The sequence below is a fragment of the Coregonus lavaretus genome (genome assembly GCF_964263955.1).
Source record: "Coregonus lavaretus genome assembly, contig: HAP1_SCAFFOLD_5508, whole genome shotgun sequence".
Classification (NCBI taxonomy): domain Eukaryota; kingdom Metazoa; phylum Chordata; class Actinopteri; order Salmoniformes; family Salmonidae; genus Coregonus; species Coregonus lavaretus.
This window is the reverse complement of record NW_028163047.1, coordinates 1-20,376: the sequence shown is the minus strand read 5'-3', so window position 1 is coordinate 20,376 and position 20,376 is coordinate 1. Positions and strand designations below refer to the sequence as shown.

The 20,376-nt window shown below is 44.4% G+C and overlaps 2 protein-coding genes across 2 annotated transcripts; one reads left to right on the top strand and one right to left on the bottom strand.

The window, feature by feature from the left end:
* Nucleotides 1-617: 617 nt before the first annotated feature.
* On the top strand, nucleotides 618-5,381 carry LOC311118558 (protein-lysine N-methyltransferase EEF2KMT-like). The gene is made up of 8 exons (XM_084193348.1): nucleotides 618-831; nucleotides 989-1,051; nucleotides 1,183-1,263; nucleotides 1,550-1,651; nucleotides 1,986-2,119; nucleotides 3,364-3,614; nucleotides 4,029-4,178; nucleotides 5,090-5,381. The coding sequence occupies exons 1-8, from the start codon at nucleotides 706-708 to the stop codon at nucleotides 5,188-5,190; spliced, it is 1,008 nt and encodes a 335-aa protein (XP_084049474.1). The 5' UTR covers nucleotides 618-705; the 3' UTR covers nucleotides 5,191-5,381.
* A 93-nt stretch (nucleotides 5,382-5,474) lies between these two features.
* LOC311118557 (chitobiosyldiphosphodolichol beta-mannosyltransferase-like) lies at nucleotides 5,475-18,802 on the bottom strand. The gene is made up of 13 exons (XM_084193347.1): nucleotides 18,504-18,802; nucleotides 17,896-17,973; nucleotides 15,601-15,704; nucleotides 15,017-15,165; nucleotides 12,719-12,808; nucleotides 10,086-10,196; nucleotides 9,410-9,531; nucleotides 8,114-8,152; nucleotides 7,466-7,525; nucleotides 6,982-7,092; nucleotides 6,739-6,853; nucleotides 6,284-6,359; nucleotides 5,475-5,997 (listed from the first exon to the last, which is right to left on the bottom strand). The coding sequence occupies exons 1-13, from the start codon at nucleotides 18,793-18,795 to the stop codon at nucleotides 5,860-5,862; spliced, it is 1,485 nt and encodes a 494-aa protein (XP_084049473.1). The 5' UTR covers nucleotides 18,796-18,802; the 3' UTR covers nucleotides 5,475-5,859.
* Between the last annotated feature and the right edge of the window lie 1,574 nt (nucleotides 18,803-20,376).

Below are 20,376 nucleotides of genomic sequence, written 5' to 3'. Positions count from 1 at the left end.
TACATTTCTGACCTTCAATGTTCAGACGTGTTGCTTGCTGTTGGAGGTAATTCTGTTGAATGAAGAACAACTGTAGAGGTGTTATCTTCTCTGAATGACACTGCAAGAAAAGAGCGGGCTGAAAAAGCTTTATACAAGTACATAATATAAGTAACCCACATCCACTGTCCATAATATCCTACACCCATGTGCATAGCTTGTTCGTTTAGAAGAGATATTAATTTCACATGAAATGTCAAAGAAAGTCACATTTCAGAAGAATAGCTATGCTTATGCAGCTTTAGTGTGCTACATTTCGTAATATGGCACATTTTGGGTGCTTCATTTATTTGGGATGACAGTTGTGGTGGTAGAGATAACACAGACAGGGGAGTGGTCTAAACGATAGACCTTTATCCGTTTCAAGAGTTGCACTAAGAACAGAAGGCATAAAGATACAGGCTTTATTGTGAAATATAATGCAGCTCTCATCTCATTGTAAAGGTTTTATAATTTGTACTTTCTTAAAAAAATAAGATGTATCCCTTATCACGTTACTGTCTGTCATGATCAAACTACATTGACCATCAGGCATTGCGACAGGAGGAGTGCTTCTTGGGTAATGAGGAAGACGACAAACTCAGGGAACACGTGGCCATCCAGTGGTTAAGTGAATTTAAATGCGTGAATTAAATCCCTTTGTAATATTGGTTGAAAATTAAAGAAATGTATCTGTCTAAGGATCAGACCAACAAAACCAATGTTACTTGCATAAGGAATAGAAAAGATGTTATATATAACTTCAAAGTCTCCTTTTTCGCTATGGGCCAACTGCCCAATTTCCCATGGAATGTAAGTAGCGAGGCTGCTTGCATGTTGTACTATGTACTGTCTGTAGGGTCTGCATCGTAAATTGAATGTCATAATTTTTTTGGGGGGGTTAAGCAATAGTAAGACATATGAATACAGTAATAACATAACGTTTTTTTGTTGTTGTTGCTTTCTATAGTTCCTTGAAAGGGAGCTCGAGAACGACAGCTCATCAGAAATTATTCTAGACATTCTAAAGCAGGTATTGCCTAACTGTCAAAGCAATTTTTTTTTTTACCACGTCACACCTATTTAGTTCAAGATATAGAAACAATACATTGGATTTCCCAGTTGGAAACCACACTAACAATGACTATTCTCACTGGTTTACAGACATGCCTTCATCCAATGTGCTGTAAACATCCTCCCTCAGTTAGATACAGGAGACTGTTTCTGTCTCAGCTCATCAAAATGGTAGGTTATTTTATCTGATATGTTTTTGTCTGGGATCATTCTGTCAGAAAATAGTGCACTATCATACAGTAACTGGTGCATTTATCAACTTGAATGTTTATTTTTTATTTTTTAATCACAATTGAAAAAAACATTCAAGTTGATAAAAAGCCAATTCTTACAAATTGCACACTTTCACATGAATACAATAAAATACAACTTTATTGTTAATTTGTTGAAGCGAACAACAGTAATGTGATGCTTCTCTTCCCTGTGTGTGTGTGTGTGTGTGTGTGTGTGCGCGCAGCATGAAGCCAGTGAGAGTGAGCCCCTGGATGAGCTCTATGATGCACTGGGTGAAGTCCTGGGGGTAGAGGAGGGGACAGAGTGTTACAAGAGCTATTTACTGGTACGACACACACACACATTTCAAAACACCACACTGTATTCAACAAAGACTGTATTCTTCATTTTTACATTTTTGTCATTTAGCAGACGCTCTTTATCCAGAGCGACTTCCAGTAGTGAGTGCATACATTTTTTCCTACTGGTCCCCCTGTGGGAATCGAACCCACAACCCTGCCGTTGCAAGCGCCATGCTCTACCAGCTGAGCCACACGGGACCCTTATTCTATTCTTAAAAATTATTAAATGATTATTAAATTCAAGATTACTTTAATGAAATATGAATGTTATATTTACCGTGTGTGTGTGTGCGTGTGTGTGTGTGTGTGTGTGTGTAGCCGTGTGGAGAAGCAGTGAGTCTATCAGAGAGTACAGCTGTGATCTCTGAAGGAACTACAGGCCTGGTCACATGGGATGCTGCCCTCTATCTAGCTGAATGGGCTCTGGAGAACACACACATCTTCACTGGCAGGTTGGTACACTAGTGTGTGTGTGTCATTGTGTTGTGTCTACAACAACTCATGCTGTTGTTACTACTCATCACCTCAATCTGGTGTGTGTGTCCTCTCCCTGTGTGTGTGTGTCCTCTCCCTGTGTGTGTGTGTCCTCTCCCTGTGTGTGTCCTCTCCCTGTGTGTGTCCTCTCCCTGTGTGTGTCCTCTCCCTGTGTGTGTGTGTCCTCTCCCTGTGTGTGTGTCCTCTCCCTGTGTGTGTGTCCTCTCCCTGTGTGTCCTCTCCCTGTGTGTGTCCTCTCCCTGTGTGTGTCCTCTCCCTGTGTGTGTCCTCTCCCTGTGTGTCCTCTCCCTGTGTGTGTCCTCTCCCTGTGTGTGTCCTCTCCCTGTGTGTGTCCTCTCCCTGTGTGTGTGTCCTCTCCCTGTGTGTCCTCTCCCTGTGTGTGTCCTCTCCCTGTGTGTCCTCTCCCTGTGTGTGTCCTCTCCCTGTGTGTGTGTGTCCTCTCCCTGTGTGTGTCCTCTCCCTGTGTGTGTCCTCTCCCTGTGTGTGCCCTCTCCCTGTGTGTGTGTCCTCTCCCTGTGTGTGTGTCCTCTCCCTGTGTGTCCTCTCCCTGTGTGTGTCCTCTCCCTGTGTGTGTGTGTCCTCTCCCTGTGTGTGTGTCCTCTCCCTGTGTGTCCTCTCCCTGTGTGTGTCCTCTCCCTGTGTGTGTGTGTCCTCTCCCTGTGTGTGTCCTCTCCCTGTGTGTGTGTCCTCTCCCTGTGTGTCCTCTCCCTGTGTGTGTGTCCTCTCCCTGTGTGTCCTCTCCCTGTGTGTGTGTCCTCTCCCTGTGTGTCCTCTCCCTGTGTGTCCTCTCCCTGTGTGTGTCCTCTCCCTGTGTGTGTGTGTCCTCTCCCTGTGTGTGTGTCCTCTCCCTGTGTGTGTGTCCTCTCCCTGTGTGTCCTCTCCCTGTGTGTGTGTCCTCTCCCTGTGTGTGTGTGTCCTCTCCCTGTGTGTGTGTCCTCTCCCTGTGTGTGTGTGTCCTCTCCCTGTGTGTGTGTCCTCTCCCTGTGTGTGTGTGTGTGTCCTCTCCCTGTGTGTGTCCTCTCCCTGTGTGTCCTCTCCCTGTGTGTGTCCTCTCCCTGTGTGTGTCCTCTCCCTGTGTGTCCTCTCCCTGTGTGTGTCCTCTCCCTGTGTGTCCTCTCCCTGTGTGTGTCCTCTCCCTGTGTGTGTCCTCTCCCTGTGTGTGTGTGTGTGTGAGTCCTGTCCCTCCTCTCCCGTCCTACAGGACAGTCCTAGAGCTGGGCAGTGGGGTAGGGTTCACCGGTATAGCAGTGTGTAGGTCCTGCAGTCCCTCCAGGTACGTGTTCAGTGACTGTCACCTCAGCGTTCTACATAGACTGAGGGACAACGTCCAGCTCAATGGGCTGGACAACCAGAACTCTCCCAGAGTGTCGGTGAGTGTGGAGGATCTGGACTGGGATGCGGTGACAGAGAAGCAGCTCAGAGAGATCGGAGCCACCACGGTCATCGCTGCAGGTAGGAACATGGCCTGGGGGGGGTTCATTGTTGTAATATCTTCTACATAAAACAAAAGTGTAGGGCTCTATTCAATCTGTAAAGCTGAAGATCCGCTTTATAGCGCAATTGACTATTAAAGACAATGCCCTCACAATAAACACTGCATAGGTCGACTCAATCAGAAATCACCTTTACATTTTTATGCGGATCTTCTGCGATGCTTCGGTGATACGGATTGAATCCAGCCTTTAATTACAAAAACATTTTTTAAAAATAAATATTGCGTTATTTCAAGCATTTGTGGACTGTTACCTGGCAAACTAATTGATCCAGCTTTCTGGAACAGCCCCCATGTGCTGGTGAGGTATCAAATGTGTTTCCTAATTCTATTGTTGTTAGCTGCCATATGTCCTGTTGTTTCCTGTGTTATAGACGTGGTTTACGATCCAGATATCATTGGCTGTCTGGTGAAGCTTTTCTCTAAGATCCTGAGGTGTTCGGCCAATGGCAGCCTTCCTGATGTCTACGTCTCCTCCACCATCAGAAACCCAGACACATATAACTGCTTTAAACACCAGCTAGGTCAGTACTAACCCAGACACATATAACTGCTTTAAACACCAGCTAGGTCAGTACTAACCCAAACACATATAACTGCTTTAAACACCAGCTAGGTCAGTACTAACCCAGACACATATAACTGCTTTAAACACCAGCTAGGTCAGTACTAACCCAAACACATATAACTGCTTTAAACACCAGCTAGGTCAGTACTAACCCAGACACATATAACTGCTTTAAACACCAGCTAGATCAGTACTAACCCAAACACATATAACTGCTTTAAACACCAGCTAGGTCAGTACTAACCCAAACACATATAACTGCTTTAAACACCAGCTAGATCAGTACTAACCCAAACACATATAACTGCTTTAAACACCAGCTAGGTCAGTACTAACCCAAACACATATAACTGCTTTAAACACCAGCTAGATCAGTACTAACCCAAACACATATAACTGCTTTAAACACCAGCTAGGTCAGTACTAACCCAAACACATATAACTGCTTTAAACACCAGCTAGGTCAATACTAAATCTAGAGCTTTGAGAACTCTAATGAAAAGCGTTCACAAATTAAATGTACTATTGTTAGTAAACCAACTGCTTCAAAGAGCAGCTAGGTGAGGAGATTGTCCAACCCATAGATACTGTAGAGGATGAATCAGTCTTCAAGTGGACTCTTCACCTCGTAGGCTGGGTTACAGTAAAGCACTTTGTGACAACTGGTGTAAAAAGGGCTTTATAAATACAGTACATTTGATTTATCTCCTACGTCAGCACTGTTCTGGAAAGATCAAATCCTATAGCCTTGGATGAATTCCTTTCTAAATGGATCTATAATTATAAGTGTCACACTTCACATCTGAAACTAATGAATCTTTCAAAATGATATATATTTTTTATTCTTCTTGTTTTTCTCTCCCACAGAAAGTTCTGGAATCCAACATGATGTCATGACAGGACCAGTGACCCGTGTGTTCCTTTACAACAGACAAGCCACCATAGAGATGATCAAACTCTACATATAATAATAATAATAATAATAATAATAATAATATAATAGCTGCATCCCAAATGGCACTTTTGACCAGGGTCCATAGGGCTGTGGTCAAAAGTAGTGCACTAGGTAGGGAATAGGGTGCCATTTGGGACACAGACGATATGACACCAAGCCAGACATGTATTACAGTGTAATAAAGTCTTTATTTACATCAACATATTTACATTGTGGAAAATATCCCATTTATACATTCAAGTGTTGTTTAAGAGGGGAATGAAGAGATCCACAGAAGGAGAGAGATGAGAAGGGGGAGACAGAGGAGAGAGAAAGAGAAATGGGGAGGGACTAGAGAACAGAGAGTAGCCTGATGTAACAATCTCTCTTTCCGACAGGTCCTCAAAGAAGTGGAGCATGTGGCAGTTGGTAGCCTAGTGGTTACTGGGCCAGTAACCGAAAGGCTGCTGGTTCGAATCCCGAGCCGACTAGGTGAAACATCTGTCGATGTGCCCTTGAGCAAGGCACTTAATCCTAAACCCTAATTGCTCCTGTAAGTCGCTCTGGATAAGAGCGTCTGCTAAATGACTAAAATGTAAAAATGTTCAAGATTGGAGGCTCAAGAAGGGGGTTAGAGACAGAGAGAGAAGATGTAGCGAGGGGGCGAGTCAGCTGCTGTAGAGAGGTCTGTCTAACAGGGGAGTCAGGGTCCAGTGAGGAGAGGCAGGACGTTCTGGTCCCAGTTCTGGTCCCACCGCTGCCCTCCACTGGCCCGGAGGTTCCTCCTGAACTGACCCAGTCTGCCCTCCTCCTCACAGCCAGGGAAGTCCCACAGCAGAGACTGGCGAGACACAACATAGGGACATGAACATTGGATCCTGGCTAAAACAGCATTCCAGCCATGTGTATATCAGACGATATACTACTATCACAGGAGCAGGTTCCAGTCAGATAAAACAGAATATATTTTAGAAAAGATTCCACTTTACAGGATCATACCACTGGGAAACATTGTCAATTCTTTCGACTCAAGTGATCTCATGGTATAAATCAAGGGTAGAGTAGCAGGTCTCTAGCTCCTCAGCCTCTCGCTGTCTGCTAAATAGTATTATATTACTCTACTGTACCTTGAGCTGTTCAGCTAGTTCCTGAGAGTCTTTGAAGATCAGGCCGTTCTCCTCATGCTTCACCAGCTCATGTAGACTACAGCAGAGAATAGAACAGGTTTAACAACAGAGACTGACAACACAGGAGAACAACACCACAGGAGAATATAACAGCGTTAACTACAGAGAGACTGACAACACAGGAGAATATAACAGCATTAACAACAGAGACTGACAACACAGGAGAATAACACAGTTAACTACAGAGAGACTGACAACACAGGAGAATATAACAGAGTTCGATACATAGTGAAAACAGCACAGGAAAGTCAAACAGATCAGATCAGCACAAAGCCTCTGCACGGTGGTAACAGGTGACTGTTGAGCCAGGGTTTAGACTATTCCCTCACCAGAGGAAGTGGATGGCACACACAGTGTGTGTGTTAGAAGATGACTGTTAAAGAGTCCTGTCTCACCAGAGGAAGTGGATGGCACAGACAGGCAGACAGCAGCCAAACATGTCCACCACCTTCATAGGCAGGTCCAGACCACTGGACGACTTATGGAGACACACCCCCAGATCTGCTGATCCTGGGACAGGGAGAACATCGGTACACACACACACACACACACAGATCTGCTGATCCTGGGACAAGGAGAACATCGGTACACACACACACACAGATCTGCTGAGCCTGGGACAGGAAGACCATACTAACCTAGCAGAACAGGGTAGTCCTCCGCCTCCAGCCATGGAGTACAGATCTTCACATGCTCAAAGCTGAGAGTGTCTATCAGCTTCCTGTAGTGGTCCTTCTGCGGACCCTTACCTGGTCACACACACACCCCCAGGGAATTGAAACAATACGTTCTCTAGGGTTAACAGTATAGGACTGACAGGGCTTGTAAAGGTTTTTCTCAGTTGGTTTAATCTAGCAACAATAGGTTAGTTGACAATGTAATTTTTTGTGAGGCTTCTCAATCAAATCACATGTATTCATAAAGCCCTTTTTACATCAGCCTTTGACGCAAAGGCTGCGTTTACACAGGCAGCCCAATTCTGATATTTTGCCTAATTATTGGCAAAAGATCTGATCTGATTGGTCAAAAGACCAAATCAGACGCAGCATGTAAAAGCGCTTTACAGTAATCCTGCCTAGACCACACAGACCAGTAGCAGGACACTGTCAACACTATAGTTACCTGTGATGACACAGACCAGCGAGGGAAGAGAAGCTCCTGCTTTCACAAACCCCTCGTAGTCTGGTAGAGAAAACACACCAGGTTAATACAAGGGCTTGTCTCCCAAACAGCACCCTAATATAGCCAGTGGTAGAAAAAGTACCCAATTGTCATACTTTAGTAAAAGTATAGAAATCTTAATAGAAAGTTACTCAAGTAACTTTTGATAAGTGCGTGAATTTCACAATTTTCCTGTTCTGCTAAGCATTCAAAATGTAAGGAGTACTTTGGGTGTATGGAGTAAAACGTACAATATTTTCTTTAGGAATGTAATTAAGTGAAAGTAGTCAAAAATATAAATAGTAAAGTACAGATACCCCAAAAAACAACTTAAGTAGTACTTTAAAGTATTTTTACCTAAGTACTTTACACCACTGCCCTATTCCCTTTGTAGTGCACTACTTTTAACCAGAGCCCAATGGGCCCTAAGAGGACACCACTGAGAGGTCTTTTAAAGTGTACCCTTCCTTCCTCACTTCCTTATAATCACTTATTGGACACGATTGATTCTAATTAGGAATGACTAGACAGGTGAATTATAATCACTGATTAGACATGATGACTTCAAAGAAGGACAGATGGGGCCCAACTGCAGATGATAATGATTACCTTCCAGAGCCTTCAGCAGAATGGAGAAGTCCTCATCCTCTGTTGGACACAGATAGGTGAAACAGTGAGAGACCCTAACAAGTATTTACACCTGACAACTGTATGTACTTACGTTGTACACATGGCAATTAACCAGATAGAGCCAGGATTGTATTTTATGTCCAACACAGAAAACCTACAGTCTGATCCCCATCCTGACCTGACACCAAACAGAATGTAGGCTGGCTCTAGTCTGATCCCCATCCTGACCTGACACCCAACAGAATGTAAGCTGGCTCTAGTCTGATCCTCATCCTGACCTGACACCCAACAGAATGTAAGCTGGCTCTAGTCTGATCCCCATCCTGACCTGACTCCAAACAGAATGTAGGCTGGCTCTAGTCTGATCCTCATCCTGACCTGACACCCAACAGAATGTAAGCTGGCTCTAGTCTGATCCTCATCCTGACCTGACACCAAACAGAATGTAAGCTGGCTCTAGTCTGATCCCCATCCTGACCTGACTCCAAACAGAATGTAAGCTGGCTCTAGTCTGATCCCCATCCTGACCTGACACCAAACAGAATGTAAGCTGGCTCTAGTCTGATCCCCATCCTGACCTGACTCCAAACAGAATGTAAGCTGGCTCTAGTCTGATCCCCATCCTGACCTGACACCAAACAGAATGTAAGCTGGCTCTAGTCTGATCCCCATCCTGACCTGACACCAAACAGAATGTAAGCTGGCTCTAGTCTGATCCCCATCCTGACCTGACACCAAACAGAATGTAAGCTGGCTCTAGTCTGATCCCCATCCTGGCCTGACTCCAAACAGAATGTAAGCTGGCTCTAGTCTGATCCCCATCCTGACCTGACTCCAAACAGAATGTAAGCTGGCTCTAGTCTGATCCCCATCCTGACCTGACACCAAACAGAATGTAAGCTGGCTCTAGTCTGATCCCCATCCTGACCTGACACCAAACAGAATGTAAGCTGGCTCTAGTCTGATCCCCATCCTGACCTGACACCAAACAGAATGTAAGCTGGCTCTAGTCTGATCCTCATCCTGACCTGACACCAAACAGAATGTAAGCTCGCGAGATCAGGATGGTTGGACGAGGCTAGAACTTCTCTCGAGGTAAGAAAAACAATTAAGATAGGAAAAAATCCAGAAAAGCTTTTCAATTTAAACTGACAAAATGCAGAGTCTCCTGGTGCTTCTGAAATTGCACCCTATTCCCTATATAAAGTGCACTACTTTTGACCAGAGCCTATAGGGTGCCATTTGGGACGAACCCTCTGTCTGTAGGGTACTGACCGGTCCAGCTGGTGCTGCTGATCAGTAGGGCAGGTCGACCAGAGGTCAAGGTCACAGAAAGGTCACTTGGGTCACGACCTGTAAACACTGTCCTCTCTGTCTCACCACCAGGGGGCTCACCACTGTAACAGACACACAGTGGTTATATAACCTGTGTTATAACGTGTTATGACATGTCTATGATAGTGTAATATATATTTTTATGATAGTTCTTTCTCTCTCCAATGTAACAGATACACAGCGGTTATGAAATGTGTTATTACATGTCTGTTAAATGTATTTGATAGTGTAATAACATTATAATAACTGCTCCTTATACTGTCAAAAGGCAAAGAAAGCAGCCCAAGACCGGCAATGTTGGATCACTTTAGTACAGGCCCTATGTTCCTCCAGGAACCAAGAGGATAACTTTAGTACAGGCCCTATGGTCCTCCAGGAATCAAGAGGATAACTTTAGTACAGGCCCTATGGTCCTCCAGGAACCAAGAGGATAACTTTAGTACAGGCCCTATGTTCCTCCAGGAACCAAGAGGATAACTTTAGTACAGGCCCTATGTTCCTCCAGGAACCAAGAGGATAACTTTAGTACAGGCCCTATGTTCCTCCAGGAACCAAGAGGATAACTTTAGTTATCTATGTCTTGGCCAGCCTCATCAACAGACTACACTAGACTCACCAGACCTGGAACTGAGGGTTAGTCTTGGCCAGCCTCATGAACAGCTGGTGCTGTAGATCCACTGGAGTCTCCTTGAAGATAGCAGGTGGCTTGTCATACAATGTGGTCGCCCTATAGGGGGAGAATAAGACAATAAGTCATGACAATAGTAGTCAACTATCTTCTCTTTCTGTTGCCTGTAAAATCAATTATCTGGGAAAGACCAATACTACTTACAGACAAGATAGCTATAGACAGACAATAGTTTGATCTTGGATAGGAAACCATTGTCATGTAGGTATGTCTCCACATCCTGTCATGTCTGTAGGTATGTCTCCACATCCTGTCATGTCTGTAGGTATGTCTCCACATCCTGTCATGTAGATATGTCTCCACATCCTGTCATGTCTGTAGGTATGTCTCCACATCCTGTCATGTCTGTAGGTATGTCTCCACATCCTGTCATGTCTGTAGGCATGTCTCCACATCCTGTCATGTCTGTAGGTATGTCTCCACATCCTGTCATGTCTGTAGGTATGTCTCCACATCCTGTCATGTCATGTAGATATGTCTCCACATCCTGTCATGTCATGTAGATATGTCTCCACATCCTGTCATGTCATGTAGATATGTCTCCACATCCTGTCATGTCATGTAGATATGTCTCCACATCCTGTCATGTCTGTAGGTATGTCTCCACATCCTGTCATGTCTGTAGGTATGTCTCCACATCCTGTCATGTCTGTAGGTATGTCTCCACATCCTGTCATGTCTGTAGGCATGTCTCCACATCCTGTCATGTCATGTAGATATGTCTCCACATCCTGTCATGTCATGTAGATATGTCTCCACATCCTGTCATGTCTGTAGGTATGTCTCCACATCCTGTCATGTCTGTAGGTATGTCTCCACATCCTGTCATGTCATGTAGGTATGTCTCCACATCCTGTCATGTCATGTAGATATGTCTCCACATCCTGTCATGTCTGTAGGTATGTCTCCACATCCTGTCATGTCTGTAGGCATGTCTCCACATCCTGTCATGTCTGTAGGTATGTCTCCACATCCTGTCATGTCTGTAGGTATGTCTCCACATCCTGTCATGTCTGTAGGTATGTCTCCACATCCTGTCATGTCATGTAGGTATGTCTCCACATCCTGTCATGTCATGTAGATATGTCTCCACATCCTGTCATGTCTGTAGGTATGTCTCCACATCCTGTCATGTCTGTAGGCATGTCTCCACATCCTGTCATGTCTGTAGGTATGTCTCCACATCCTGTCATGTCTGTAGGTATGTCTCCACATCCTGTCATGTCTGTAGGTATGTCTCCACATCCTGTCATGTCTGTAGGTATGTCTCCACATCCTGTCATGTCTGTAGGCATGTCTCCACATCCTGTCATGTCATGTAGGTATGTCTCCACATCCTGTCATGTCTGTAGGTATGTCTCCACATCCTGTCATGTCTGTAGGCATGTCTCCACATCCTGTCATGTCTGTAGGTATGTCTCCACATCCTGTCATGTCTGTAGGTATGTCTCCACATCCTGTCATGTCATGTAGATATGTCTCCACATCCTGTCATGTCATGTAGGTATGTCTCCACATCCTGTCATGTCTGTAGGCATGTCTCCACATCCTGTCATGTCTGTAGGCATGTCTCCACATCCTGTCATGTCTGTAGGCATGTCTCCACATCCTGTCATGTCTGTAGGCATGTCTCCACATCCTGTCATGTCTGTAGGCATGTCTCCACATCCTGTCATGTCTGTAGGCATGTCTCCACATCCTGTCATGTCTGTAGGTATGTCTCCACATCCTGTCATGTCTGTAGGCATGTCTCCACATCCTGTCATGTCTGTAGGTATGTCTCCACATCCTGTCATGTCTGTAGGTATGTCTCCACATCCTGTCATGTCTGTAGGCATGTCTCCACATCCTGTCATGTCTGTAGGCATGTCTCCACATCCTGTCATGTCATGTAGATATGTCTCCACATCCTGTCATGTCATGTAGGTATGTCTCCACATCCTGTCATGTCATGTAGATATGTCTCCACATCCTGTCATGTCTGTAGGTATGTCTCCACATCCTGTCATGTCTGTAGGCATGTCTCCACATCCTGTCATGTCTGTAGGTATGTCTCCACATCCTGTCATGTCTGTAGGCATGTCTCCACATCCTGTCATGTCTGTAGGTATGTCTCCACATCCTGTCATGTCTGTAGGTATGTCTCCACATCCTGTCATGTCTGTAGGCATGTCTCCACATCCTGTCATGTCTGTAGGTATGTCTCCACATCCTGTCATGTCCCAAGTCCATCGCCCACCCTCCCCTTGGTCCTAACCCAGATATGTAAAGTGGAAGCAATACGGCAGAAGGTTTGCCACTACACTGCTGATACCTGTCCAGACCCTTAAGACATGTTAACATCAAGGGTTTAGTTATGGCTAACTAGGTATATAGCCAAGGGGAACCGATGAGGATGACAGGGATAGATTCAGACTCCCCACTTTGCATCTATCTGTCCGTCCGTCCGTCCGTCCGTCCGTCTGTCCGTTCGTCTGTACGTCTATCTATCCATCTATCTACGGATGGATGGATGGATGGATGGATTGACAGACTGATGTTGAATGTAAAACAGTCCTTACTTGATGTTCCAGTTGTTCTGAAGGTCTTCCTTCATAGCGTTGGTGACACAAAGGTTATGGCTGGAGAATCGCCCAAACAAACGCTCATACCTGCCAGAGACAAGGCAAGGAGCAAGAACATGGGTCGTAGACAGGGCAGGGGACAATAACATGGGTCGTATACAGGGCAGGGGACAAGAACATGGGTCGTAGACAGGACAGGGGACAAGAACATGGGTCGTAGACAGGACAGGGGACAAGAACATGGGTCGTAGACAGGGCAGGGGACAAGAACATGGGTCGTAGACAGGGCAGGGGACAAGAACATGGGTCGTAGACAGGACAGGGGACAGTAACATGGGTCGTAGACAGGGCAGGGGACAAGAACATGGGTCGTAGACAGGACAGGGGACAGTAACATGGGTCGTAGACAGGGCAGGGGACAAGAACATGGGTCGTAGACAGGACAGGGGACAAGATCAAGCGTTTCTTGATGGACAGTATTGTAGACATTTTTGCAAATGTATAAAATAAAATAAAACTGAAATATCACATTTACATAAGTATTCAGACCCTTTACTCAGTACTTTGTTGAAGCACCTTTGGCAGCGATTACAGCCTCAGGTATTCTTGGGTATGACGCTACAAGCTTGGCACACCTGTATTTGGGGAGTTTCTACCATTCTTCTCTGCAGATCCTCTCAAACTCTGTCAGGTTGGATGGGGAGTGTCACTGCACAGCTATTTTCAGGTCTTTCCAGAGATGTTCGATCAGGTTCAAGTCCGGACTCTGGCTGGGCCACTCAAGGACATTCAGAGACTTGTCCCAAAGCCACTCCTGCATTGTCTTGGCTGTGTGCTTAGGATCGTTGTCCTGTTGGAAGGTGAACCTTCGCCCCAGTCTGAGGTCCTGAGCGCTCTGGAGCAGGTTTTCATCAAGGATCTCTCTGTACTTTGCTCCGTTCATCTTTCCCTCGATCCTGACTAGTCTCCCAGTCCCTGCCGCTGCATCCCCACAGCATGATGCTGCCACCACCATGCTTCACCGTAGGGATGGTGCCTGGTTTCTTCCAGACGTGACGCTTGGCATTCAGGCCAAAAAGTTGAATCTTGGTTTCATCAGACAGGAAATGTTGTTTCTCATGGTCTGAGAGTCTTTAGGTTCCTTTTGGCAAACTCCAAGCGGGTGTCATGTGCCTTTTACTGAGGAGTGGCTTCCGTCTGGCCTGATTGGTGGAGTGCTGCAGAGATGTTTGTTCTTCTGGAAGGTTCTCGCATCTCCACAGAGGAACTCTGGAGCTCAGAGTGACCATCGGGTTCTTGGTCACCTCCCTGACCAAGGCCCTTCTCCCCCGATTTCTCAGTTTGGCCGGGCAGACAGCTCTAGGAAGAGTCTTGGTGGTTCCAAACGTCTTCCATTTAAGAATGATGGAGGCCACTGTGTTCTTAGGGACCTTCAATGCTGCAGACATTTTTTGGTACCCTTCCCTAGATCTGTGCCTCAACACAATCCTGCCTCTGAGCTCTACGGACAATTCCTTCAACCTCATGGCTTGGTTTTTGCTCTGACATGCACTGTCAACTGTGGGACCTTATATAGACAGGTGTGTGCCTTTCCAAATCATGTCCATTCAATTAAATTTAGCACAGGTGGACTCCAATCAAGTTGTAGAAACATCTCAAGGATGAATAATGGAAACAGGATGCACCTGAGCTCAATTTTTCATAGCAAAGGGTCTGAATACTTATGTACATTTTACATTTACATTTTAGTCATTTAGCAGACGCTCTTATCCAGAGCGACTTACAGTTAGTGAGTGCATTCATTATTTATTTATTTTATATATTTTTTTTTTCATACTGGCCCCCCGTGGGAATCGAACCCACAACCCTGGCGTTGCAAACGCCACGCTCCACCAACCGAGCTACATCCCTGCCGGCCATTCCCTCCCCTACCCTGGACGACGCTGGGCCAATTGTGCGCCGTCGCATGGGTCTCCTGGTCGCAGCCGGCTACGACAGAGCCTGGATTCGAACCAGGATCTCTAGTGGCACAGCCTTAGACCACTGCGCCACTCGGGAGAGTTTTTTTTTGTTTTATACATTTGCAAAATTTTTAAAAAAAAAACTGTTTTTGCTTTGTCATTATGGGGTATTGTGGGTAGATTGATGAAGAAAATGTTTTATTTTATCCATTTTAGAATAAGGCTGTAATGTAACAAAATTTGGAAAAAGGGATGGGGACTGAATACATTCCGAATGAACTGATTATAGGGAACAGGGATCCATTTGGGACTCAGCCATGGTGACGTTACTGACCACTGTGCCAGCCTGACGATGGGGTGGTCGGGGCCGTGTGAGAGGCCCATGATGGTGTAGCCGTAGTTGTGCCAGTCAATGATGAACCTGGTTCCTCTCAGACCACACACCAGCCATGTCACCACTATACCGGGCAGTCCTGGAGGGTTCTGGGGGAGGAGGTCAATAACACACCAGCCATGTCAACACTATACCGGGCAGTCCTGGAGGGTTCTGGGGGAGGAGGCAAGTACAACTGAACAGAATAGAATAAGAATAAAAATATAATATAATATAAATAAGTAGGATAGAACGGAATAGAACAGAATTTATAGAATATAATGTCAGGTCAGGTCCTTAATAAACACTATTAAAACCAACATTAAATTCAACCTTTACTAAAGCAAGGCACATAAACAGCATTCTACCAGTTGTTTTGGGGGGGGAAATCACAGCAGTATCTGTAGACGTCTCATGACATAACAGGTTATAGAACCGAATAAAACAGAATAGAATAAATGAAAGTTCACAGGTTGTTCTGCAAGTTATTCCAGTCAATAAGTAGAAACGTTTACAGCATGTTTATTGTATTGTAGTAGAAATACCTGCATGAGAATATGGGACTGGACGTCAGTCTTCAACAACACCAGGAGAAGCTGCAGGGACTGGAGAATCACCTTGGTAACATAGCTCACCATCCTAGGACCCACTGGAAACAGACAGACAGATGGATTTTTAGTATGTCTCAGTGCTCTGGTAGTGGCCACTCAGAAACAGACCTGGGCTATATTATGGGATAGACTCAAGACCTAACTACTGTTATTTAAAAAAAAATGTTAGTCATTTAGCAGACGCTCTTATCCAGAGCGACTTACAGTTAGTGAGTGCATACATTTTTTTTTGTTCATACTGGCCCCCTGTGGGAATCGAACCCACAACCCTGGCGTTGCAAGCGCCATGCTCTACCAACTGAACTACACGGGGCCCAACATTAAATTATACAACGGGTGATTAGTAATTCTCATTGTTAGAGTCTATCCTGCCCATAATATACAGTACCAGTCAAAAGTTTTAGAACACCTACTCATTCCAGCGTTTCTCTTTATTTTTACTATGTTCTACATTGTAGAATAATAGTGAAGACATCAAAACTATGAAATAACACATTTGGAATCATGAAGTAACCAAAAAAGTGATAAACAAATCTAAATATATTTTATATTTGAGATTCATCAAATAGCCACCCTTTGCCTTGATGACAGCTTTGCACACTCTTATTATAATAATAATAATAATAATAATAATAATATGCCATTTAGCAGACGCTTTTATCCAAAGCGACTTACAGTCATGCGTGCATACATTTTTGTGTATGGGTGGTCCCGGGGATCGAACCCACTACCTTGGCGTTACAAGCGCCGTGCTCTACCAGCTGAGCTACAGAGGATTTCTCTCAACCAATTTCATGAGGTAGTCACCTGGAATACATTTCAATTAACAGGTGTGCCTTCTTAAAAGTTAATTTGTGGAATTTCTTTCCTTCTTAATGCGTTTGAGCCAATCAGTTGTGTTGTGACAAGGTAGGGGGGGTATACAGAAGATAACCCTATTTGGTAAAAGACCAAGTTCATATTATGGTAAGAACAGCTCAAATAAGCTAAGCGAGATGACAGTCCATCATTACTTTAAGACATGAAGGTCAGTCAATACGGAACATTTCAATAACTTTTAAAGTTTCTTCAAGTGCAGTCGAAAAACCATCAAGCGCTATGATGAAACTGGCTCTCATGAGGACCGACACAGGAATGGAATATCAAGTGTTACCTCTGCTGCAGAGGATACGTTCATTAGAGTTACCAGCCTTAGAAATTGCAGCCCAAATAAATGCTTCACAGAGTTCAAGTAACAGACACATCTCAACATCAACTGTTCAGAGGAGACTGCGTGAATCAGGCCTTCATGGTCAAATTGCTGCAAAGAAACCACTACTAAAGGACATCAATAAGAAGAAGAGACTTGCTTGGGCCAAGAAACACGAGCAATGGACATTAGACTGGTGGAAATGTGTCCTTTGGTCTGGAGTCCAAATTTGAGATTTTTGGTTCCAACCGCCGTGTCTTTGTGAGACGTGTGGGTGAACGGATGATCTCCGCATGTGTATTTCCCACCATAAAGCATGGAGGAGGAGGTGTTATGGTGTGGGGGTGCTTTACTGGTGACACTGTCTGTGATTTATTTAGAATTCAAGGCACACTTAGCCAGCATGGCTACCACAGCATTCTTCAGCGATACTTCATCCCATCTGGTTTGGGCTTAGTGGGACAATCATTTGTTTTTCAACAGGACAATGACCCAACACACCTCCAGGCTGTGTAAGGGCTATTTGACCAAGAAGGAGAGTGATGGAGTGCTGCATCAGATGACCTGGCATCCACAATCCCCCGACCTCAACAAAATTGAGATGGAAAAGCAGCCAACAAGTGCTCAGCATATGTGGGAACTCCTTCAAGAATGTTGGAAAAGCATTCCAGGTGAAGCTGGTTGAGAGAATGCCAAGAGTGTGCAAAGCTGTCATCAAGGTAAAGGGTACCTATTTGAAGAATCTCAAATATAAAATATATTTTAATTTGTTTAACACTTTTTTGGCTACTACATGATTCCATATGTGTTATTTCAGAGTTTTTATGTCTTCACTATTATTCTACAACGTAGAAAATAGTAAAAATAAAGAAAAAAAACTCTTCAATGAGTAGGTGATCTAAAACTTTTGACCGGTAGTGTATATGGTAATATTGCATAAATAAATATTTGGTAATATGGCATAAATATGGTAATATGGCATAAATTAATATACGGTAATGGTAAATGCTGTAAACTCAGTCCCAGATCAGTTCCAGTACCTTGGAGTCCTTTAACTTCTGCGATTGGGATGATCGTGATCCTCTCATCTCCAATCACATCCTGATGAGGCTTGGTACCTGACAATAATCACAGTTCAGAAGAATAGTCAGAAGAACTAGAGTTGGCAAGAGCACAAACAGATCTGGGACCAGGCTATAGAAGGAGACAACAGATCTGGGACCAGGCTATAGAAGGAGACAACAGATCTGGGACCAGACTATAGAAGGAGACAACAGATCTGGGACCAGGCTTGCAGGGAGGCCACAGATGAAAGTATAGAGCCATGTTTATTTGTACTTATAAACTGGGTGGTTCTAGCCCTGAATGCTGATTGGCTGACAGCCGTGGTACAACACACCGTATACCACGGGTATGACAAACCATTTATGTTTACTGCTCTAATTGTGTTGGTAACCAGTTTATAATAGCAATAAGGCACCTCGGGGGTTTGTGGTATATGGCCAATATACCACGGCTAAGAGCTGTGTCCTGGCACTCCGCGATGCCTCGTGCATGAGAACAGCCCTTAGCCGTGGTATAATGGCCATATACCACACCTCCTCGTGTCTTATTGCTTAAATATAACACAATCAATCTATTCATTTACCAGGGAATCCAACAAACGTCACGCTGTAGCCGTGTTTGCTGAGCGAAAGGGCATGGTACTGCATGCGAGGGCTGCGTCCGATATCCCCCAGTACCAGCACACATACACGCCGCTCCGTCAACGCATCTCTTCTCCGTAACTGCCGCAGTAACTGGGACCCCAACACGAGAGTAACAGTAACGGAGACCAGTGTCCATAGTGCATTTAAACTGGTCAAGTAAAACCCTGCCAGTAATGCAAAACATATCAGTGAAACTGTCGCTAGAGTCGTGGAAGCACAGGCATCCGCCATGTTTGTTGTGACTGATGACGTGCCTCATTGTGACGGACGGACGGACGGGGGACGGGGGGGTCGACTGAGATTTAAAGGGCCCGTGCACCTTGGGTGTACTCATTAGTCCCCAAAAAAAATTCAACTAAAACGAGTCTCTATTGGATCAATTCAGCTACGTCGCTCCCCGTTTTGTTCCGTTTGCTTCCATTTAATAAATGTTTTCCCATATAATTTTATTTTACATTCTGCGACTAGTGCCGCCTTCAAAACAACTGGGAACTCGGAACTGGGAATCTCCGATTTCCGACTTCAGTGTGTTCAAGACAACTTGGAACTTGTAAAAAAACTCTGACTGGTACAATTCTATAGTTAAATGCAAAGAGGAACAATGTGTACATATTGAAGAAGCTATTACTTAAATACTGGAAATCAAATGATATTCCAACTTTAAGTGAATGGAAGAATCAAATACTTTATTATTTAAATATTGAAAAAATCTGGCTACAGATAGAAAAAACATAACACAATCTGAAGCCATATTGGACAGAAGCTTGCAAACATTGGAAACAACCAATGGATGAAACCAATGGCTATTGATTATGAGAATAAATAAGAAACAATATAATACATAAATAAAATGTTGAACAAATATGGATAAGTAGTGACAGGGTGGCAACATGTGGGTCTAAGCAAGTGTGGTGTCATTAATGTTTGTCCAGTTTTTTTTAAATTCCTTTTCTAATCTTTTTCTGTTTTGACTGTTGTGCAATAAGTCCTTGCCTAGTCATGTCGAGTCTTCTGGATCTACTCCTGAGTGGCGCAGTGGTCTAAGGCACTGCATCGCAGTGCTAACTGTGCCACTAGATCCTGGTTCGAATCCAGGCTCTGTCGCAGCCGGCCGCGACAGAGCCTGGATTGTGCGGCGCACAATTGGCCCAGCGTCGTCCGGTGTAGGGGAGGGAATTGCCGGCAGGGATGTAGCTCAGTTGATAGAGCATGGTGTTTGCAATGCCAGTATAAAAAAATATGTATTCACTAACTGTAAGTCGCTCTGGATAAGAGCGTCTGCTAAATGACAAAAATGTAAATCTATGTATATTTAATTGTAGGAAAACGAAATAAAATCATTAACAAAAAAAATAAACGTTTGCAATAGAATCGGCTTAATGAATACGCTCCTGTTTGTTAGAGTGACTGGACCTGACCACCGGACACAGATTGATGCAACAATGTTACAATGTTCACTCTTAGAATTAAATGTGCTGTATAGAACCAAAAGGGCTTCTTCAGCTGTCCCCATAGGAGAACCCTTTGAAGAACTGTTTTGTTTCCAGGTAGAACCCTACTGGGTTCCATGTAGAACCCAAAATAGTTCTACCTGGAACCAAAAAGAGTTCTACCTGGAACCAAAAAGGGTTCTCCTATTGGGGACAGTCGAAGAACCCGTTTGAATACCTTTTTTCTAAGAGTGTAGCCTACATGTGATGATTAATTGCTGTAACCACAGAGATTCTATTAAACTACCGGTACTATGTAATTATATGACTGTAACTACAGAGATTCTATTAAACTACCGGTACTATGTCATTATATGACTGT